Below are 19585 nucleotides of genomic sequence, written 5' to 3' on the forward strand. Positions count from 1 at the left end.
CATTGAGTTAGTGTAGTATATAATTCCCTTGCCAAATGAAATACAAAACATATATTTTTTTAAAGATCCTGTGCAATCATACATTAAGATAGTTGTGTACCTACAGTTGAAGTAGGTCGGTTAGGACATCTACAATGTGCATGACACAAGTCATTTTTCCAACAATTGTTTACAGACAAATTATTTGATTTATAGTTCACTGCATCACAATTCCAGTGAGTCAGACATTTAAATACATTAAGTTGACTGTGCCTTTAAACAGCTTGGAAAATTCCAGAAAATGATGTCATGGCTCTGGAAGCTTCTGATAGGCTAATTGACATCATTTGAGTCATTTGGAGGTGTAGCTGTATTTCATTGCCTACCTTCAAACTCAGTGCCTCTTTGCTTGACATCATGGGAAAATAAAGAAATCAGCCAAGACCCCAGAAAAAAAAATTGTAGACCTCCACAAGTCTGGTTCATCCTTGGGAGCAATTTCCAAATGCCCGAAGGCACCACATTCATCTGTACAAACAATAGTACCCAAGTGTAAACACCATGGGACCACACAGCAGTCATACCGCTCAGGAAGGAGATGCGTTCTGTCTCCTAGAAATGAACGTACTTTGGTGTGGAAAGTGCAAATCAATCCCAGAACAACAGCAAAGGACCTTGTGAAGATGCTGGAGGATACAGGTACAAAAGTATATTTTTCCACAGTAAAAAGAGTCCTATATCGACATAACCTGAAAGGCCGCTCAGCAAGGAAGAAGCCACTGCTCCAAAACCGCCATAAAAAAGCCAGACTACGGTTTGCAACTGCACATAGGGACAAAGCTCGTACATTTTGGAGAAATGTCCTCTAGTCTGATGAAACAAAAATAGAACTGTTTGGCCATAATGACCATCGTTATGTTTGGAGGAAAAAGGGGGAGGCTTGCAAGCCGAAGAACACCATCCCAACTGTGAAGCACAGGGGTGGCAGCATCATGTTGTGGGGGTGCTTTGCTGCAGGAGGGACTGGTGCACTTCACAAAATAAATGGCATCATGAGGCAGGAACATTATGTGGATATATTGAATCAACATCTCAAGACATCAGTCAGGAAGTTAAAGCTTGGTCACAAATGGGTCTTTCAAATGGACAATGACAAAATGGCTTAAGGACAACAAAGTCAAGGTATTGGAGTGGCCATCAGAAAGCCCTGACCTCAATCCTATAGAAAATTTGTGGGCAGAACTGAAAAACGTGTGCGAGCAAGGAGGCCAACAAACCTGACTCAGTTACACCAGCTCTGTCAGGAGGAATGCCAAAATACACCCAGTTTATTGTGGAAGGCTACTTGAAACATTTAACCCAAGTTAAACAATTTAAAGGCAATGCTATCAAATACTAATTGAGTGTATGTAAACTTCTGACCCACTGGGAATGTGATGAAATAAATAAAAGCTGAAATGAATAATTCTCTCTCCTATTATTCTGACATTTCACATTATTAAAATAAAGTGGTGATCCTAACTGACCTAAAACAGGGATTTTTTAACTAGGATTAAATGTCAGGAATTGTGAAAAACTGAGTTTAAATGTGTTTTGGCTAAGGTGTATGTAAACTTCTGACATTAACTGTATATCTATAATAAACTAAAAATATATATTTTTAAGAAATATTAACAAAAGCAAATGTATAGCAGCCATATGAGATTAGGCTAGCTAGGGGAAGTGCTAGGTAAAGTGCTAAACCTTATGTCATCCCTATAATGTGTTGCTATCCCTGCGGTTTTATGGATGTCCTCATTTCAGAGTTTTCCTCTGGAGAATGCCATCCATGTGTAGAGTTTTGTAGGCATGAGGTGAATTTTCTGAGGTCTTCACATCCACGTTTCAACATGTCCTGTCAATTTGCACTGGCACAAATTGACTGACTTGGTAGCTTGTTCTCGCGGGAGTAGGTCATGTGACACCAAAAGGGCTGGGGTTCTCGCGCAGTTTGCTCCAGTATTGTAAACCATAGAAAAAATAATGAGTTTCTATGTTGTAAACAACATGGCGCATCACGGACTTCGCAACTTCGGTCTGGTTTTATCTTGAAAACATCGGCAGCGAAAACGGCGTATCATCCACAGATAAAAACCGTTTTCTTAAACGGACTCGTGACAACATAATTGGCAAGTTTTTTAGCTTAATATACAGCAACAAATAACTGTCAAGCGCGTGTAACCTTATACTTAGAACAGTGTAGGTATCTTTAGGCTAGGCTAGCTGTATTAGCTAACTAGCTAGCTAGTCAGACAATTCATGCGATGGTTAGCTCGTTTTTTGTAACGAACGTTAGAGCAAGTCGCTTGATGATTTTTGCCACTGCATTTTCTTAGCTAGCTAAGTCTTTGATAGTAGTTGTATGTCTGTGTCAAGAAGACACGGTCAATCTCTTACACGTCAGGCAGCTCACCCATACAGGTGAACAGATTTTTATTTTAAAGGAACTATCCTGTGTTTCCAGATTGTTATGAAATATTACTTATAGTTAATTACAACATGAGTTAAATAGTTTACCTTCCCCAAAATGTTAATTAAAGCAGCTATATGTACCTTTTTGGGGCGACACGACCAAATTCACATTGAAAAGCTATTTCACAGCGGTTTTGACAATATTTGGACAATATTTGTCGACATCAACGTTACTTGTTTTGTCACATAAACTGAAATTAGATGAACTATTAGAATTTTAAAAACCAGCAAATTGCGGAGCGATTTCTGCATATTGTACCTTTTTAAGTAACTATGTTAATAAGCACATTTTCTGTGTTGGAATGGTGTTGGTGTAACCCAATGGTGTGGTTTTATGTCATGGAAAAATATGTATGCGAGTAGACAGCTGATTTGCCTGTTCATTCTCCTTAGGAGGATGACAATCCTCCGTGAGGAATTAGCAAGTATCAGAGCCATATACACTGAGTGTACAAAACATCAGGAACAACTTCCTAATATTGAGTTTTTTGTCGCGCAGCGTTGGAGTTATTGACACACTCAAACCGTTCAAAGGCACCTACATCTTTTGTCTTGCCCGTTCACCCTCTGAATGGCAAACATGTTTTATTTGCCGCCAGGCTTACAGCTGTAATATGTCACTTTTTGGCGACCCTACCAAATTCACATAGAAATGTGTTATAGATCTGTCATTCAAATATCTGGGGGGGTAGTTGTTTTTGTTTTTTTACCCCTTTTTTCTCCCCAATTTCGTGGTATCCATTTGGTAGTAGTTACAGTCTTGTCTCATCGCTGCAACTCCCGTATGGACTCGGGAGTGGCGAAGGTCGAGAACCATACGTCCTCCGAAACACACTGATCGCTTAACCCGAAAGCCAGCCCCACCAGTGTCGGCGGAAACGCTGTACAGCTGGCGACCGAAGTCAGCGTGGTTGCACCCGGCCGCTACAAGGAGTTGCTAAAGCGAGATGGGACAAGGACATCCCAGCCGACCAACCCTCCCCTAACCCGGATGACGCTGGGCCAATTGTGTGCCGCCTCATGGGTCTCCTGGTTGCGGCCGGCTACGACACAGCCCGGTATCAAACCCGGATCTGTAGTGACTACTTTAGCACTGTGCCTTAGACCACTGTGCAACTCGGAAGGCACGATCTGTCATTCTGGAAGCAAGTCTGAGAAGCGCTAGACCTGTCCTATGTACGCTATTTCTATGCTTCCTGTTCTTAAGTTTAGTTTTTGCATCTTTTATTTTCGGTTTTGTACACCAGCTTCAAACAGATGAAAAAACAATATTTTTGGTTATGGAAAAGATATTTCACAGTGTTAGATCAACTGAAATTAATCAAACTATGTGACAAAATAAGTATAGTACAAGGGTTCCATACACTCAGAATTTTTTGCAACTATGCAATGGCGGAGTGATTTCGTCTTAGTGTGGGAAATATATATAAAACACAGGAAATCACATTTTTCACTGCACTGGGCCTTTAAAGCATTTGTCATCATTATTCACTTTTCATAGACAACATCATTGACTTCCCTGGCAGGCTCTCGGTATATGGGCTCTCAGTCTAGTTCTGGGATGTCCGGCGGTCGGGGCTCCAGCGGCAACCCTGACCAGTCTGAAGCGGAATCCAACCAGAGCAGCAGCAGTAATAACAGTAACAGCAGTAGAAGTCGTAGATCAGCTGAGGGGCAGCAGGGTGACAGGCAGTCAACAGCAGAGGAGGACGTCGATTTAGCTCAAGTGCTGGCTTACCTATTGAGGAGGTAAGTTGGAGCTGGGACTGGGAGACAGTCTGACCATAGCCTGTACAGTAGCCAAAGAGTAGACCTAGCACTAAAGAAGTTCACTCTGCTCCAAGTTTAAAAAAATACTCAACACAAACTCACATTACTGCTTCTCAGCAGAGGGGAAAAAGTTAGTTTTTCCTTTATCATGGCGCTTATAAGGAAATCATGCCAATGCAGAATGGAGTGCTTTCTCCTCTGGAGTTGTGTCCTATGTGTAGCCTCATCCTAGTTCATGTCAATGAGCACAAGTGTTTCCCCATCCCTCTCCTCATCTTTGTGTGTACATGAAGGGGCCAGGTGAGGCTGGTCCATGGGAGTGGAGCAACAGGCCTGCAGCTTGTCCAGTCGTATTCGGACTCTGACGAGGACAGTGATGGGGCCTGGGAGGGGCGTCTAGGGGACCGTTACAACCCTCCCGGTAAATTAAGCTGGGTTTCATTGAGTGCACTAGTCACATTTAATCCTACTTTTTAATTTGTGTGCAAGCAATGGAAGAAAAATTACCAAAAATCTGATATAGTGCTATTCATATAGATATTCCAATGTACTTGACACCACAGTTAAAATAAAAAGTATTGGCATTTTTGTTACACAAGTGTGTTTACACATGTACACCTACTTGCATGCCTCACTGTTCTCTTGCTCACTGCTCCTGTGTCTTGTCAGTGGACTCCCAGCCAGACACTCAGGAGTTGGACCGGAGTGAAATCCGGACTCAGATACTCCTGACCACGGCCTCATCTGACTTGAAAGGCAGACAAAGCTTCACCCACATGCTAACAGAGGTGAGGGCAAGCATTGTTGGGCAAGCATGTTGGGTCTACTGTGTTCCTCAGGTCTAGAGGGTGATTCTGATTTGTGTTACTTTCTCAGAGGGAACAAGGCCGATGTCGAGGATCCAGTTTTTCTCACGGAGAGTGTAGTCGCATTCGCTCACAGTGAGTATTACCAAAACGCCTCACATCCACACTAAAACTAAGCACCGTAAACTCATTGCAGAAACAAGTGAAAGGGGATGTGTTATGAATTGTTCCACTTAAAAGTTGTAATGAATAAAGCCTTATTTATCGGACCATTGACCTGAATGTTAACAGATGAGGAGCATGTTGCTGAAATCCATTGGTGTTCCGTTTACACTTCTCAGTTTCCTGCCCAATCATGTGACACACAAGGACACATACCAGCAGAAAGCGTTCTGTGGTGTGTACAGTGACGATGGCAACATGTTTCTCTCTGCCTGCCAAGGTAAGGATGTGAACACAACTGTTACAGTAGACTGGGGAGATGATTGAAATTCCTTTAGTTCCTAACCACATCGCTGTGTTTACATGTACATTTACAAAATGGATATTAACACAATTTCACATTTTTATTTGTAGTGACCACTGATTTCTAAAACATGCATCCTTCCCTGGCTTTCCTAGACCAGAACATCCGTTTGTATGACACCAGTAGCGGGCGCTTTAACCTGAAGCAGACTGTGAAGGCCAGGGACGTGGGCTGGAGCGTGCTGGACGTATGCTTCACCCCCGACTCCCACAACGTGCTCTACTCCAGCTGGTCTGATTACAGTAAGGCTAGGCCACCAGAGCGAAGATACCACCCACACTGGGGGGTGCTGCTATTTTAGTCACCCTGACCTTACCATAGATGAAGGAATGGGTAGGATTATAACTTAATTTGAAGATAGTGAGGTGGAAGGACGGCGCTTCAACCAACATGAGACGAGGCGCAGTCGATAATCACAGCTATGTCGATCTAAAATAAAAGAACTCAACTCTAACTCATTTTGGGAAAAAAATGATTTCTAAACATTAAAACGGATGTTTTTTTGCCATCATGATCTTCACCAGAATATATCTATTTTGGGCTACTTTTCATGATGTCACTGGGGTGTATTTTGTACTGATGTGTGCTCTCTTGTACCCCTCTAGTTCATGTCTGCAGTGTAGATGGAGACAGTGAAACCCATACCGCCCTGGACCTCAAGTTAGTGGTTCCCCTCATAGTACTTATAGCTTAACTAACCAATCAGGTAATAAACTGTTCTACCTTCATTCACACGGATGCCTGACCTTGGAACTAGCTATCATTTCAACTGGCCATTGTTCATTTTGTGTGCCACTATAATGGAGCAACAGGAACCATTTAAGTTAGATGAGTTCATAATGTATTACATGAAAAGCTGAGTGACTCCATTTATTTGATTTTTCCACTTATTTCCTGCTGTTTGGGCCAAATCCTAACTTCTTTTTAACTTCAATGCTTTTGTTTACTTAAATTATGAATTTGTGTAAAAGGGGCTCACTGATCAGGTGGCTCGTAAGTCTACACTTGCACTGAACTTTGAGTTACGCGCGTGTTTCTCTGGAGCTAGGATTCAACTTTTTGAGAGCAGCACCATTTTAGGCCAATTATTTCCATGGATTGTAGATGATGTTCCATAATTGGAGATGTGGCTCAGTGGAGGAGGCTGGTTAATGTTCTGTTCTTCCCTCTTAGCCCAGACGAGAGGAGGTTCTGTGTCTTTTCTCTGGCTGCCTCCACAGACGGAAAAGAGATCCTTGGAGGGTTGGTGCACACAATTTCTTCAACCCAATTTTACATTTTCAGATCAATTTCTAATATTTTTTAGTTGGTTAGGGACACGTTTAATAGCCTACAGTGCATATCTCACTCTTCGTTGCTTTATTTTCTTCACAGAGCAAATGATGGCTGCCTCTACGTCTTTGATCGTGAACAGAATAGGAGAACCCTTAAGGTCTGTGTGTGTGTGTCTGTGCTTATAGACCATATTTGCTGTTGACATTGCACTGCAAGTATTTAGTCACACCCTGGTCACCCTCTGTCTGCCCACCAAGCTTTACACTATCGCCTTGCTGACGATACAGAGCGTCCCTCTTATCTTGGAACCCCTCTGTGTATATCACAACCCACCTCACTGTGTTGACCTCTGCTATCTCTTTCCTCCTCACTCTTTTACACACTTCCCCCCTCTCCTCTTCCCTCCTCCCCATCTCCTTAGATTGATGCTCACGAGGATGACGTGAACGCGGTGGCTTTTGCTGACAGCTCGTCCCAGCTGCTGTTCTCGGGCAGTGACGACGCGCTCTGCAAGGTGTGGGACAGGCGGACGCTGCGGGAGGACAGACCCCAGCCCGTGGGCCAGCTGTCTGGACACAGAGACGGCATCACCTTCATACACAGCAAGGTAATAGAAAAAAACACTAGCTGCGTGTGTGTGTCCAGCATTTGTAATCACCATCTATCTACACATTAGGATACAATGTATGTAATCATCCATATCAAAGTACAATTTGAGTACGTACAGTGCCCACAGAAAGTATTCATACCCCTTGACTTATTCCACATTTTGTTGTTACAGCCTGAATTCAACACTGATTACTTTCTTTTTCTCATCTACACACACTACCCCATAATGAGAAAGTGAAAACATGTTTTTCTAAATTTATTGAAAATTAATTACAGCAATATCAAATTTACATAAATGTTCACACCCCTGAGTCAATACTTTGTAAAAGCATCTTTGGCAGAGATTAAAGCTTTGAATCATTTTTGGTGTCTGTATCAGCTTTGAAAATCTGGATTTGGGATTTTCTCCCATTCTTTGCAGATTTTCTAAAGCTCTGTTAAGTTAGATGGGGATTGGCAGTGAACAGCAATCTTCAAGTCTTTTCACAGATTTTTAATGGGATTCAAGTCTGGGCTTTGGCTGGGCCACTCAAGGACTTTAACAATTTTGTTCTGAAGCCTTTCCAGCGTTGGTTTGGCTGTATGCTTGGGGTCATTGTCCTGTTGGAATGTAAATCTTTGCCCCAGTCCAAGGCTGTTTGCATTCTGAAGCAGGTTCTCATCAAGGGTTTGCCTGTATTTGGCTCCATTCATTGTTCCCTCTATCCTTACCAATCACCCAGTCCCTGCTGCTGAAAAGCATCCCCATAGCATGATGCTGCCACCACCAGGCGTCACGGTAGGGGTAGTGTTAGACGGGTGATGAGCTGTGCCTGGTTTTCTCCAGACATAGCGCTATGTGTTCAGACCAAAGAGTAACATTTTTCTAATCAGACCACAGAATATTTTGCCTTATGTGAAAGAATGTGAGAGAATGTGAAAGAATGTGTGTCTTTCACATTCCTTTTTTCAAACTCCAGGTGTGATGTTGTACCTTTTTCTCAGGGGTGGCTTCCGTCTGGCCACTCTCCCATAAAGCCTAGATTGGTGACATGTTGTAGAGACTGTTGTCCTTCTGGCAGGTTCTCCCATCTCAGCCAAGGAACTCTGTAGTTCAGTCAGAGTGGTCATTGGGTTCTTGGTCACCTCCATGACCAAGGTTCTTCTTGCCCGGTTGCAGTTTGGTCAGATGGCCAATATTGGAGACCACTGTGCTCTTGGAAACTTTCAACGCTCTAAAAATAGTTTTTTACCCTCACGAGATATAAGGGGATACCCAGTCAGTTGCACAACTGAAGGTACTCAACCGAAATGTGTCTTCCGCATTTAACCCAACCCCTCTGAATTGTACATTTACATTTGAGTCATTTATCAGATGCTTTTATCCACAGCGACGAGCGAGTGTATTCATTTTTATACTTTTTATTTTGTACTGGTCCCCCTGTGGGAATCGAGCCCACAACCTTGGTGTTGCAAGCACCATACCAACTGAGCTACATGGGACCATATCTGAATCAGATATATGCCTCCTCACAATTCTATCTAGGAGATCTACGGACATTTCCTTGGACTTCATCGTTTCTGCTCTGACATGCACTGTCAACTGTGGGACCTTATATATAGACCGTTGTTAATTTCTAAATCATGTCCAAACAATTGAATTGGCCGCAGGTGTACTCCAATCAAGTTGTAGTGACACCTCAACGATGATCAAAGGAAATTTGATGCACCGGAGCTCAATTTGGAGTGTCATAGCAAAGGGGTGTGAATACTTACAGTACCAGTCAAAAGTTTGGACACACCTACTCATTCCAGGGTTTTTCTTGATTTTTACTATTTTCTACATTGTAGAATAATAGTGAAGAAATCAAAAACATGAAATAACACATGGAATCATGTAGTAACTAAAAAAAAATCATATTTGAGAATAGTCAAAGTAGCCACCCTTTGCCATGATGACAGCTTTTGTACACTCTTGGCATTCTCTCAACCAGCTTCATGAGGTAGTCACCTGGAATGCATTTCAATTAACAGGTGTGCCTTGTTAAAAGTTCATTTGTGGAATTTCTTTCCTTCTTAATGTGTTTGAGCCAGTCAGTTGTGTTGTGACAAGGTAGGGGTGGTATACAGAAGTTGGCCCTATTTGGTGAAATACCAAGTCCATATTATGGCAAGAACAGCTTAAATAAAAAAGAGAAACGACAGTCCACTACTTTAAGACATGAAGCTCAGTCAATACGGAACATTTCAAGAACTTTGAAAGTTTCTTCAAGTGCGGTCGCAAAAACCATCAAGTGCTATGATGAAACTGGCTCTCATGAGGACCACCACAGGAAAGGAAGACCCAGAGTTCCAACTGCTGTGTGTTTGTGAGACACAGAGTAGGTGAACGGATGATCCTGCATGTGGTTCCCACCGTGAAGCATGAAGGAGGAGGTGTGATGGTGTGGGGGTGCTTTGCTGGTGACACTGTCTGTGATATATTTAGATTTCAAGGCACACTTAACCAGCATGGCTACCACAGCATTCTGCAGCGATACACCTCCCATCTGGTTTGTGCTTAGTGGGACGATCATTTGCTTTTCAACAGGACAGTGACCCAAAACACACCTCCAGGCTGTATAAGGGCTAGGAGAGTGATGGAGTGTTGCATCAGATGTCCTGGCCTCCACAATCACCCGACCTCCAACCAATTGAGATGGTATGGGAGGAGTTGACCGGCGGAGTGAAGGAAAAGCAGCCAACAAGTGCTCAGCATGTGTGGGAACTCTTCAAGACTGTTGGAAAAGCATTCCTCATGAAGCTGGTTGAGAGAATGAAAAGCTGTCATTCTACAATGTTGAAAAATTAAAACCCTTGAATGAGTAGGTGTCATCTTTTGACTGGTACTGTATGTGTAAATTAGACATTTCTGTACTTAAAAAAAAACATTTCTAAAAACATGTCATTATGGGGTCTTTTGTGTAGATAGGTGAGAGAGAAAAAACTATTGAATCCATTTTGATTTCAGGCTGTAACACAACAAAATGTGGAATAAGTTGAGGGGTATGAATACTTTCTGAAGGCACTGTACATGGTAAAAAAATAATATTCATCTGGACAGGTCAAAGCTATGCAGTGCTGTTTCACCAATCAGAAAGGGTGTCAAGTGAGGAAGGATGTATTATTCGTATTTTTACCCTCATTCTGTGGTAACAACACCTTCTGTGTGTCCGTTGACTGCACAAATCACCCGCAGGGACAACTATTTCTGTCAGGAATATGTACATCCATCATTAATCTGCCCTCTCCATCTGGCAGGGCGATGCACGTTATCTGATCAGTAACTCCAAGGACCAGTCCATCAAGCTGTGGGACGTGAGGAAATTCTCCCCCAAGGAGGGCCTGGCGGCCTCGCGGCTGGCCGTTACCCAGCAGAACTGGGACTACCGCTGGCAGCAGGTGCCCCAGAGAGGTGAGAGGCCTGGGGAAGGGGGTTAGGGACGTTTGAGGCAAAAAGGTTGTTATACATTACTGGTTCCTCTTCTAGCTTGCACATTAGGTACTATGCAAGTATACATGGTTAAATCTATCCAACCATTTTTTTCTATTTATTACACAGTTGAAGTCTGAAGTTTACATACACTTGGTTTGGAGTCATTAAAAGTATTTTTTTCAACCACTCCACAAATGTCTTGTTAACAAACTATGGTTTTGGCAAGTCGGTTAGGACATCTACTTTGTGCATGGCACAAGTCATTTTTCCAACAATTGTTTACAGACAGATTATTTCACTTATAATTAAATGTATCACAATTGCTGTGGGTCAGAAGTTTACATACACTAAATTTACTGTGCCTTTAAACAGCTTGGAAAATTCCAGAAAATGATGTAATGGCTTTAGAAGCTTCTAATTGACATCATTTGAGTCAATTGGAGGTGTACCTGTGGATGTATTTCAAGGCCTACCTTCAAACTTAGTGCCTCTTTGCTTGACATGGGAAAATGAAAAGAAATCAGCCAAGACCTCAAAGTCTGGTTCATCATTGGGAGCAATTTCCAAATGCCTGATGGTACCACATTCATCTGTACAAACAATAGTACTCAAGTATAAACACCATGGGACCACGCAGCCTTCATACTGCTCAAGAAGGAGACGCGTTCTGTCTCCTAGAGATCAACGTACTTTGGTGCGAGAAGTGCAAATCAATCCCAGAACAGCAGCAAAAGACCTTGTGAAGTTGCTGGAGGAAACCAGTAGAAAAGTATATATCCACAGTAAAATGAGTCCTATATCGACATAACCTGAAAGGCCGCTCAGCAAGGAAGAAGCCACTGCTCCAAAACCGCCATAAAAAAGCCAGACTAACTTTTTGCAACGGCACATGGGGACAAATCGTACTTTTGGAGAAATGTCCTCTGGTCTGACGAAACAAAAATAGAACTGTTTGGCCATAATGACCATCGTTATGGTTGGAGGAAAAGGGGGAGGAGAACACCATTCCAATCGTGAAGCACAGGGGTGGCAGCATCATGTTGTGGGGGTGCTTTGCTGCAGGAGGAACGGGTGTACTTCACAAAATAGATGGCATCATGAGGGAGGAAAATTATGTTGATATATTGAAGCAGCATCTCAAGACATTAGTCAGGAAGTTAAAGCTTGGTCGCAAATGGGTCTTCCAAATGGACAATGACCACAAGCATACTTCTAAAGTTGTAACAAAATGGCTTAAGGACAACAAAGTCAAGGTATTGGAGTGGCCATCACAAAGCCATGACTTCAATCCCATAAAAAAAATTTGTGGACAGAACTGAAAAAGCATGTGCGAGCAAGGAGGCCTATAAACCTGACTCAGTTACACCAGCTCTGTGAGGAGGAATGTGATGAAAGAAATAAAACCGGAAATCATTCTCTCTACTATTATTCTGACATTTCACATTCTTAAAATAAAGTGGTGATCCTAATTGACCTAAAACAGGGAATTTTTACTAGGATTAAATGTCAGGAATTGTGCAAAACAGAGTTTAAATGTATTTGGCTGAGGTGTATGTAAACTTCTGACTTCAAGTGTGTGTTTATATCACGAAATTGGGATGAAAAAGGGGTAAAAAGTTTATATATTCTTAAACTTTTTACCCCTTTTTCATCCCAATTTCGTGATATCCAATTGGTACTTTAGTCTTGTCCCATTGCTGTAACTCCCATATGCACTTGGGAGAGGCGAAGGTTGAGAGCCATGCGTCCTCCGAAACAGGACCCTGCCAAGTCGCACTGCCTCTTGACACACTGCTCGCTTATCCCGGAAGCCAGCCGCATCAATGTGTCGGAGGAAACACTGTACAGCTGGTGACCGAAGTCAGCATGCATGCGCCAGGCCTGCCACGTGGAGTCGCTAGAGCATGATGAGACAAGGACATCCCGGCCAGCCAAACCCTCCCCTAACCCAGATGACGCTGGGCTAATTGTGCGCCACCTCATGGGTCTCCCGGTTGGCTGCGACACAGCCTGGGATCGAACCCGGGTGTGTGTGTGTATTGACGCCTTAAGCACTTCGATGCAGTTCCTTAGACCGCTGTACCACTCGGGAGGCCGATCCAACCATTATTACTACATTTCTTAGAGGATTTGTAGACTAAGTTAGCAATGGCTTTCGGGCTAGGTTTGGCAACCGGGCTCCCATCACTGGTCAAGATCAAACATTTGCTTTCAGAACATCTCAACTGCTGCATCAAATCAAATCAAATCAAATCAAATTTTATTTGTCACATACACATGGTTAGCAGATTTTATATGTTTTGCTATTTGATTCAGTGATTTGTTTTTGTGCTTCTAGTTCCGACAATGCAGTAATGTCTGCTGCAGAGGGACAAGTAATCTAACATGTTTTAAAAATTCTCAAAAAAAAACTACATTTGTCTTATACACAGTGTAAGGGGATAAAGAATATCAAATAAGTATATATGAATGAGTGATGGTACAGAGCAGCATAGGCAAGATACAGTAGATGATATCTAACAATTTACAGTATATACATATGAGAAAAGTATGTAAACCAAGTGGCATGGAGTTAAAGTGGTAGTGATACATTTATTTTATTTAAGGAACATATTCTTATTTTCAATGATGCAGTCGATGATATAGAACAGTGGGTTACAGTGTTCAGGGGCGTATGCATATGAGATGAACAATGTAGGGTATGTAACATTATATAAGGTAGCATTGTTTAAAGTGGCTAGTGATATATTTACATAATTTCCCATACATTTTTCCATGATTAAAGTGGCTGGAGTAGAGTCAGTGTCATTGACAGTGTGTTGGCAGCCACTCAATGTTAGTGGTGGCTGTTTAACAGTCTGATGGCCTTGAGATAGAAGCTGTTTTTCAGTCTCTCGGTCCCAGCTTTGATGCACCTGTACTGACCTCGCCTTCTGGATGACAGCGGGGTGAACAGGCAGTGGCTCGGGTGGTTGATGTCCTTGATGATTTTATGGCCTTCCTGTGAGCATCGGGTGGTGTAGGTGTCCTGGAGGGCAGGTAGTTTGCCCCCGGTGATGCGTTGTGCAGACCTCACTACCCTCTGGAGAGCCTTACGGTTGAGGGCGGTGCAGTTGCCATACCAGGCGGTGATACAGCCCGCCAGGATGCTCTCGATTGTGCATCTGTAGAAAGTTTTGAGTGATTTTGGTGACAAGCTGAATTTCTTCAGCCTCCCTGAGGTTGAAGAGGCGCTGCTGCGCCGCCTCACCACGCTGTCTGTGTGAGTGGACCAATTCAGTTTGTCTGTGATGTGTATGCTGAGGAACTTAAAACTTACTACACTCTCCACCACTGTCCCGTCGATGTGGATAGGGGGGTGCTCCCTCTGCTGTTTTCTGAAGTCCACAATCATCTCCTTTGTTTTGTTTGACGTTGAGTGTGCGCTTATTTTCCTGACACCACATTCCGAGGGCCCTCACCTCCTCCCTGTAGGCCGTCTCGTCATTGTTGGTAATCAAGCCTACCACTGTAGTGTCTTCTGCAAACTTGATGATTGAGTTGGAGGCGTGCATGGCCACGCAGTCGTGGGTGAACAGGGAGTACAGGAGAGGGCTCAGAACTCACCCTTGTGGGGCCCCAGTGTTGAGGATCAGCAAAGTGGAGATGTTGTTACCTACCCTCACCACTTGGGGGCGGCCCGTCAGGAAGTCCAGTACCCAGTTGCACAGGGCGGGGTCGAGACCCAGGGTCTCGAGCTTGATGATGAGTTTGGAGGGTACTATGGTGTTAAATGCTGAGCTGTAGTCAATGAGCAGCAGTCTCACAGGTATTCCTCTTGTCCAGATGGGTTAGGGCAGTGTGGTTGCGATTGCGTCGTCTGTGGACCTATTGGGGCGGTAAGCAAATTGGAGTGGGTCTAGGGTGTCAGGTAGGGTGGAGGTGATATGTTCCTTGACTAGTCTCTCAAAGCACTTCATGATGACAGAAGTGAGTGCTACGGGGCGGTAGTCGTTTAGCTAAGTTACCGTAGCTTTCTTGGGAACAGCAACAATGGTGGCCCTCTTGAAGCATGTGGGAACAGCAGACTGGGAAAATAATTGATTGAATATGTCCGTAAACACACCAGCCAGCTAGTCTGCGCATGCTCTGAGGACGCGGTTGGGGATGCCGTCTGGACCTGCAGCCTTGCGAGGGTTAACACGTTTAAATGTTTTACTCACGTCGGCTGCAGCGAAGGAGAGTCCGCAGGTTTTGGTAGCTGGCCGTGTCAGTGGCACTGTATTGTCCTCAAAGCGAGCAAAGAAGTTATTTAGTCTGTCTGGGAGCAAGACATCCTGGTCTGCGACGGGGCTGGTTTTCTTTTTGTAATCCGTGATTGACTGTAGACCCTGCCACATACCTCTTGTGTCTGAGCCGTTGAATTGAGACTGTACTTTGTCTCTATACTGACGCTTAGCTTGTTTGATTGCCTTGCGGAGGGAATAGCTACACTGTTTGTATTCGGTCATGTTTCCGGTCACCTTGCCCTGATTAATAGCAGTGGTTCGCGCTTTCAGTTTCGCACGAACAATGCCATCAATCCATGGTTTCTGGTTTGGGAATGTTTTAATAGTTGCTGTGGGTACGACATCGTTGATGCACTTGCTAATGAACTCGCTCACCGAATCAGCGTATTCGTCAATGTTGTTGTTGACGCAATGCGGAACATGTCCCAGTCCATGTGATCGAAGCAATCTTGAAGCGTGGAATCAGATTGGTCGAACCAGCGTTGAACAGACCTGAGCACGGGAGCTTCCTGTTTTAGTCTCTGTCTTTCGGCAGGGAGCAACAAAATGGAGTCGTAGTCAGCTTTTCCGAAAGGAGGGCGGGGGAGGGCCTTATATGCGTCACGGAAGTTAGAATAACAATGATCCAGGGATTTGCCCGCCCTGGTAGCACAATCGATATGCTGATAGAATTTAGGGAGTTTTGGCTCAATATTCTACTGTATACCCCCCCATCCCTACTTACAGTCAATATTCCCTCTAAGTTGTGAGCGTGCGCAGTAGCCCCGGGACTGCCGTGCAGAAATATCAGCCCACGGACAGACAGAATTTGAACTTCACTCAATTCTCTAGAGCAGTGGTCACTAACCGGTCGATCACTATCGTAGTCGATTGCTCAGATTGTCTGCAGAAACGTAGCGGGCATTAAAGAAAGCCACAGCAAAGTTGTTACTGTGAGATTTAAAACCGTTTCAAACATGACTAGAGAGAGACTGTCAACGAATACAGCAAAGAGCAGCTGTTTTTGAGTGAGTTCATGTATAAGTTCTTACTCAGCACTCTCAACACTTTGTATTCAAAACTTTTATGAGCCATAAAATGCACTTTCTTTCTATAAAAAAGCAGTGCAGCAGTAATGAATTAGTAGGGAAGTGCATCTATAGGCTTGCGTTATTAGTGGGTAGGATCTTTTTTAATATCAAGGAATATTTCACATTCTGTTCATAGGAGTAACAACATGAATTTGTGCATGAGGCAGGAATAATGCAGTGCGACTCGTGTTGCGCCTTCAGCTGGAAGACTGACCCTTTTTGGTCAGGGAGAGTGAAGGGATGTTGAGAGGCGGACCCTCAGATTTCTGGTCTCCCTCCGCTGATACTGACCATCAGATGAAGGCACCATCAGCCCAGAAAAATAAAAAGCAAATTATTTAAATGTATGCTCACTCAGATGTGCCTCATAAGTAATACAACAACAGATCTATTACCGGTGTGATCATATAGCCTACCATAAATGTGTAAATATAATGGTACAAACATCAATGCATTGGCAGGGCAATTCAAGCAAAGCTAATATGCGGTGATAATGTATTAGGCCAATAGCTTACTGCACAAACCTCATTGCTACAGTACTTTTCATTTTTATTTTAATTGGAAAATGTTGAATAGGCTTATGTTTTTTTAAATCAAATCTGAGCAGTTGATCTTGGCTTGCATTTTGACTCTTGTGATATTGACTCAAAAGGTTGGTGACCACTGTTCTAGAGTTTTCCCTGTTAACACTATCAACGTTTCCCTTTGCTGCGGAAATTGTGATCGAATCAACGCAATATTAGCTATTTCCAATGCAACATCCCAAAACAAAATTAGCTACTAAACAATAGTCATGGATACCATGAAAAACGGGGTAAAATTCCCCCAAAACATTTAGAGAAAAAAAAAATGTTATGGGATGCATTTTCTCCATTGTTTTTGATGGTAGTCCACTCTGGTAGGCCTACATTATGATCAAATAGCCACAGTAGCCCACGTGGCCACTGTTAACAGTGACTTAAAGCAGGTACAGCCTCAGTGTTCACAGTAAACACGCGCTGGAAGACCTGAAAATCTGCTCAGTGCCGAGGGAACATTGCCTACAGTATCTTTTGAGCATTTATCCTCTACTACATGTCCTATTGTAAATCTTTGGACATAAGGCAGCTGTATTTGACTGTGTAAATAGAAGGCGGTGTTGACTGACCTGTCGTTTGCCTGCTGTTCTTCTTTTCGCCTGTCCTCCCAGCCCTGAAGAGACACAAGCTGACCGGCGACACCTCGGTGATGACCTACAGGGGTCACGGCGTTCTGCACACACTCATACGCTGCCGTTTTTCCCCGGAGTTCACCACCGGACAGAGGTTCATCTACACCGGCTGCTCCACTGGGAAGATCATCGGTGGGTCACTATGCCTGGGTGTGGATGTGTTTGTGTGTGTTGAGAGAAATATAGTTTGATTCTGTTTATGTAGAATGCAAAGTGTATACGTATGTTGGTCTGTATCTGTGGGAGAGAGAAATGGGAGTCAAAAGCATTGTAAAGAGGTATAACGGAGTCTGTGTGTGTCCAGTCTATGACGTGCTGACGGGCAGTGTGGTGACCAGACTCTCTGAGCATGACGCGTGTGTGAGGGACGTCAGCTGGCATCCCTACCAGGACAACATCATCAGCAGCTCCGTAAGTCTCTAGCTGGCTCTGCTCCACTTCACTGAGGGGATGGCTTCAATTCAGGAAGTTAATTTAGACCATTCAGAATACCTATCTCATTAAATCAATGTGCTTGTAAGTTCTCTGATCTTTTTTGTTATTTAACATATTGTTCCTTTTCCTCCCTCTAATTCCCACTTTACTCATTATTTTTCTCTTTCTCTCCCTCAATATTTTTTTTTTTTTTTTTACAGTGGGACGGAGCAGTGCGTGTTTGGGAGCACAGGCAGACCCACCCACTGGATGAGGAGAGGGAGAGGGACTGAAAGAAGGACTGGAAGTGATGATGTCATAGGTATGGGATAGCCTGACCGTGTCAGTCAGTGACATCACTCTGGGGAGAGGTGGAACCACAACAGAGGGAGAGAGCGAAACAACAAGCTCAGAGCGAACCGTGAAATCTCATTGATTCAATGCTGGATAACAATAATTATAGTGTGATTGTGAAGTGTTAATCTCCCAATTCTACCTTCTTACTTCTCTGTGTTGGTGCAGAAGCCATTATTACCCCCGTATTCGCCAATCTGCAGAGAATGGCAACATTTTTAGCGAGACAGTTGAGGCATTGTCTTCTGACAGGTGGTGGTATTCCTACGCAGCACTAGTCCTTCCACCGACAGTGCAGACGGAACCATGCTATCTAACTTTAAGACCATGACAGTTAAGAAGAGTTGATGTCTCTCCTCATGCAAGTATAGGCTAAAGAAGGCTGCAGCCTTTTCTAAGTTGGGCTGGAGTCTTTTATGCAGAACCTATTAAAGCTCAAAGCTAACTAAATGCTTGCTCCGTGAGCCCCCAACAAGCCTCTTAACAACAGTATGTTTTTGTTGCTTTGAGTAAAAAGCATCACCCAAATAATGTATACTGTATGTAGACGAAGACAATGTTATAAATTACAGGCGAATTGTGAACAGCCACAACGACTTGTGACAATTCTGTATAAGATATAATACTTTAATGGTATTAATGTCCATGCGTAAGAATAACTTATTTTGGAGTCCAACAATTCCAATTCAAATATTTGAATGTGTGAATAATGTGTGTTGGGGTTTAAGACACAGTGAAGGGTTGGGAGATGTGTGTGTGTGCACGTGTGGATACCCACTGGGCAAAAACTGGTTGAATCAACGTTGTTTCCACGTAAAAACAATTTATGTGGAGATGAATCGACATGGAAAACTGATTGGATTTACAAAAAGTCATCAACCTAAGGGAATTTAATATTGTTTTCACCAAACTTTTAACCTAAATCCGATGATGAAATGCTTTGTTGATTTCACGTTGAATTCACATTTGCTGACAACTCAACCAATTGTAAATCAAAACTAGACGTTAACTAGACATCTGCCCAGTAGGTACACACATATTAATGTGTGTATGTTGTTTGACTGTGTGTTTATATCGATGTTCATGTTCCAATCTCAATTGTTTTACAATATCAATAAACATTTATTTGAACATATTCACCAGAGTTATTTTGTAGAAGTACATAACCTGCCAAATACAGTCGTCAGAAATAATATGAAGGGAATTGCCAGATTGATATCAGGAAAGGTTATCTGATAACAACTGTAATTGTTACTACTTCAGTCACCTGTCTTTGCAGTAATTTGCTTTACAGATGGATTTTCACAAAAGTCGCTGCTTGAGCAATAAGAAGCAAGAG

General features: G+C 43.1%; 1 protein-coding gene across 4 annotated transcripts; it reads left to right on the forward strand.

The window, feature by feature from the left end:
* Window positions 1-1984: 1984 nt before the first annotated feature.
* Window positions 1985-19381, forward strand: dcaf11 (ddb1 and cul4 associated factor 11). 4 transcript variants are annotated; one of them, XM_024392730.2, is made up of 15 exons: window positions 1985-2439; window positions 3992-4239; window positions 4554-4681; window positions 4930-5048; window positions 5137-5201; window positions 5408-5508; window positions 5688-5834; window positions 6198-6252; window positions 6766-6834; window positions 6967-7024; window positions 7289-7474; window positions 10756-10909; window positions 17458-17610; window positions 17783-17889; window positions 18114-19381. In XM_024392730.2, exons 2-15 carry the CDS (start codon window positions 4028-4030, stop codon window positions 18183-18185), a joined length of 1626 nt encoding a protein of 541 aa, XP_024248498.1. In that variant the 5' UTR covers window positions 1985-2439; window positions 3992-4027; the 3' UTR covers window positions 18186-19381. The 4 variants fall into 4 exon arrangements, with proteins under 4 accessions (XP_024248498.1, XP_024248500.1, XP_024248497.1 ...); XM_024392732.2 differs by having other exon boundaries at window positions 4017-4239; XM_024392729.2 differs by having other exon boundaries at window positions 1985-2147.
* The last annotated feature ends 204 nt before the right edge of the window (window positions 19382-19585 follow it).

The sequence above is a fragment of the Oncorhynchus tshawytscha genome, linkage group LG29, assembly GCF_018296145.1.
Source record: "Oncorhynchus tshawytscha isolate Ot180627B linkage group LG29, Otsh_v2.0, whole genome shotgun sequence".
In the NCBI taxonomy this organism is placed as follows: Eukaryota; Metazoa; Chordata; class Actinopteri; order Salmoniformes; family Salmonidae; genus Oncorhynchus; species Oncorhynchus tshawytscha.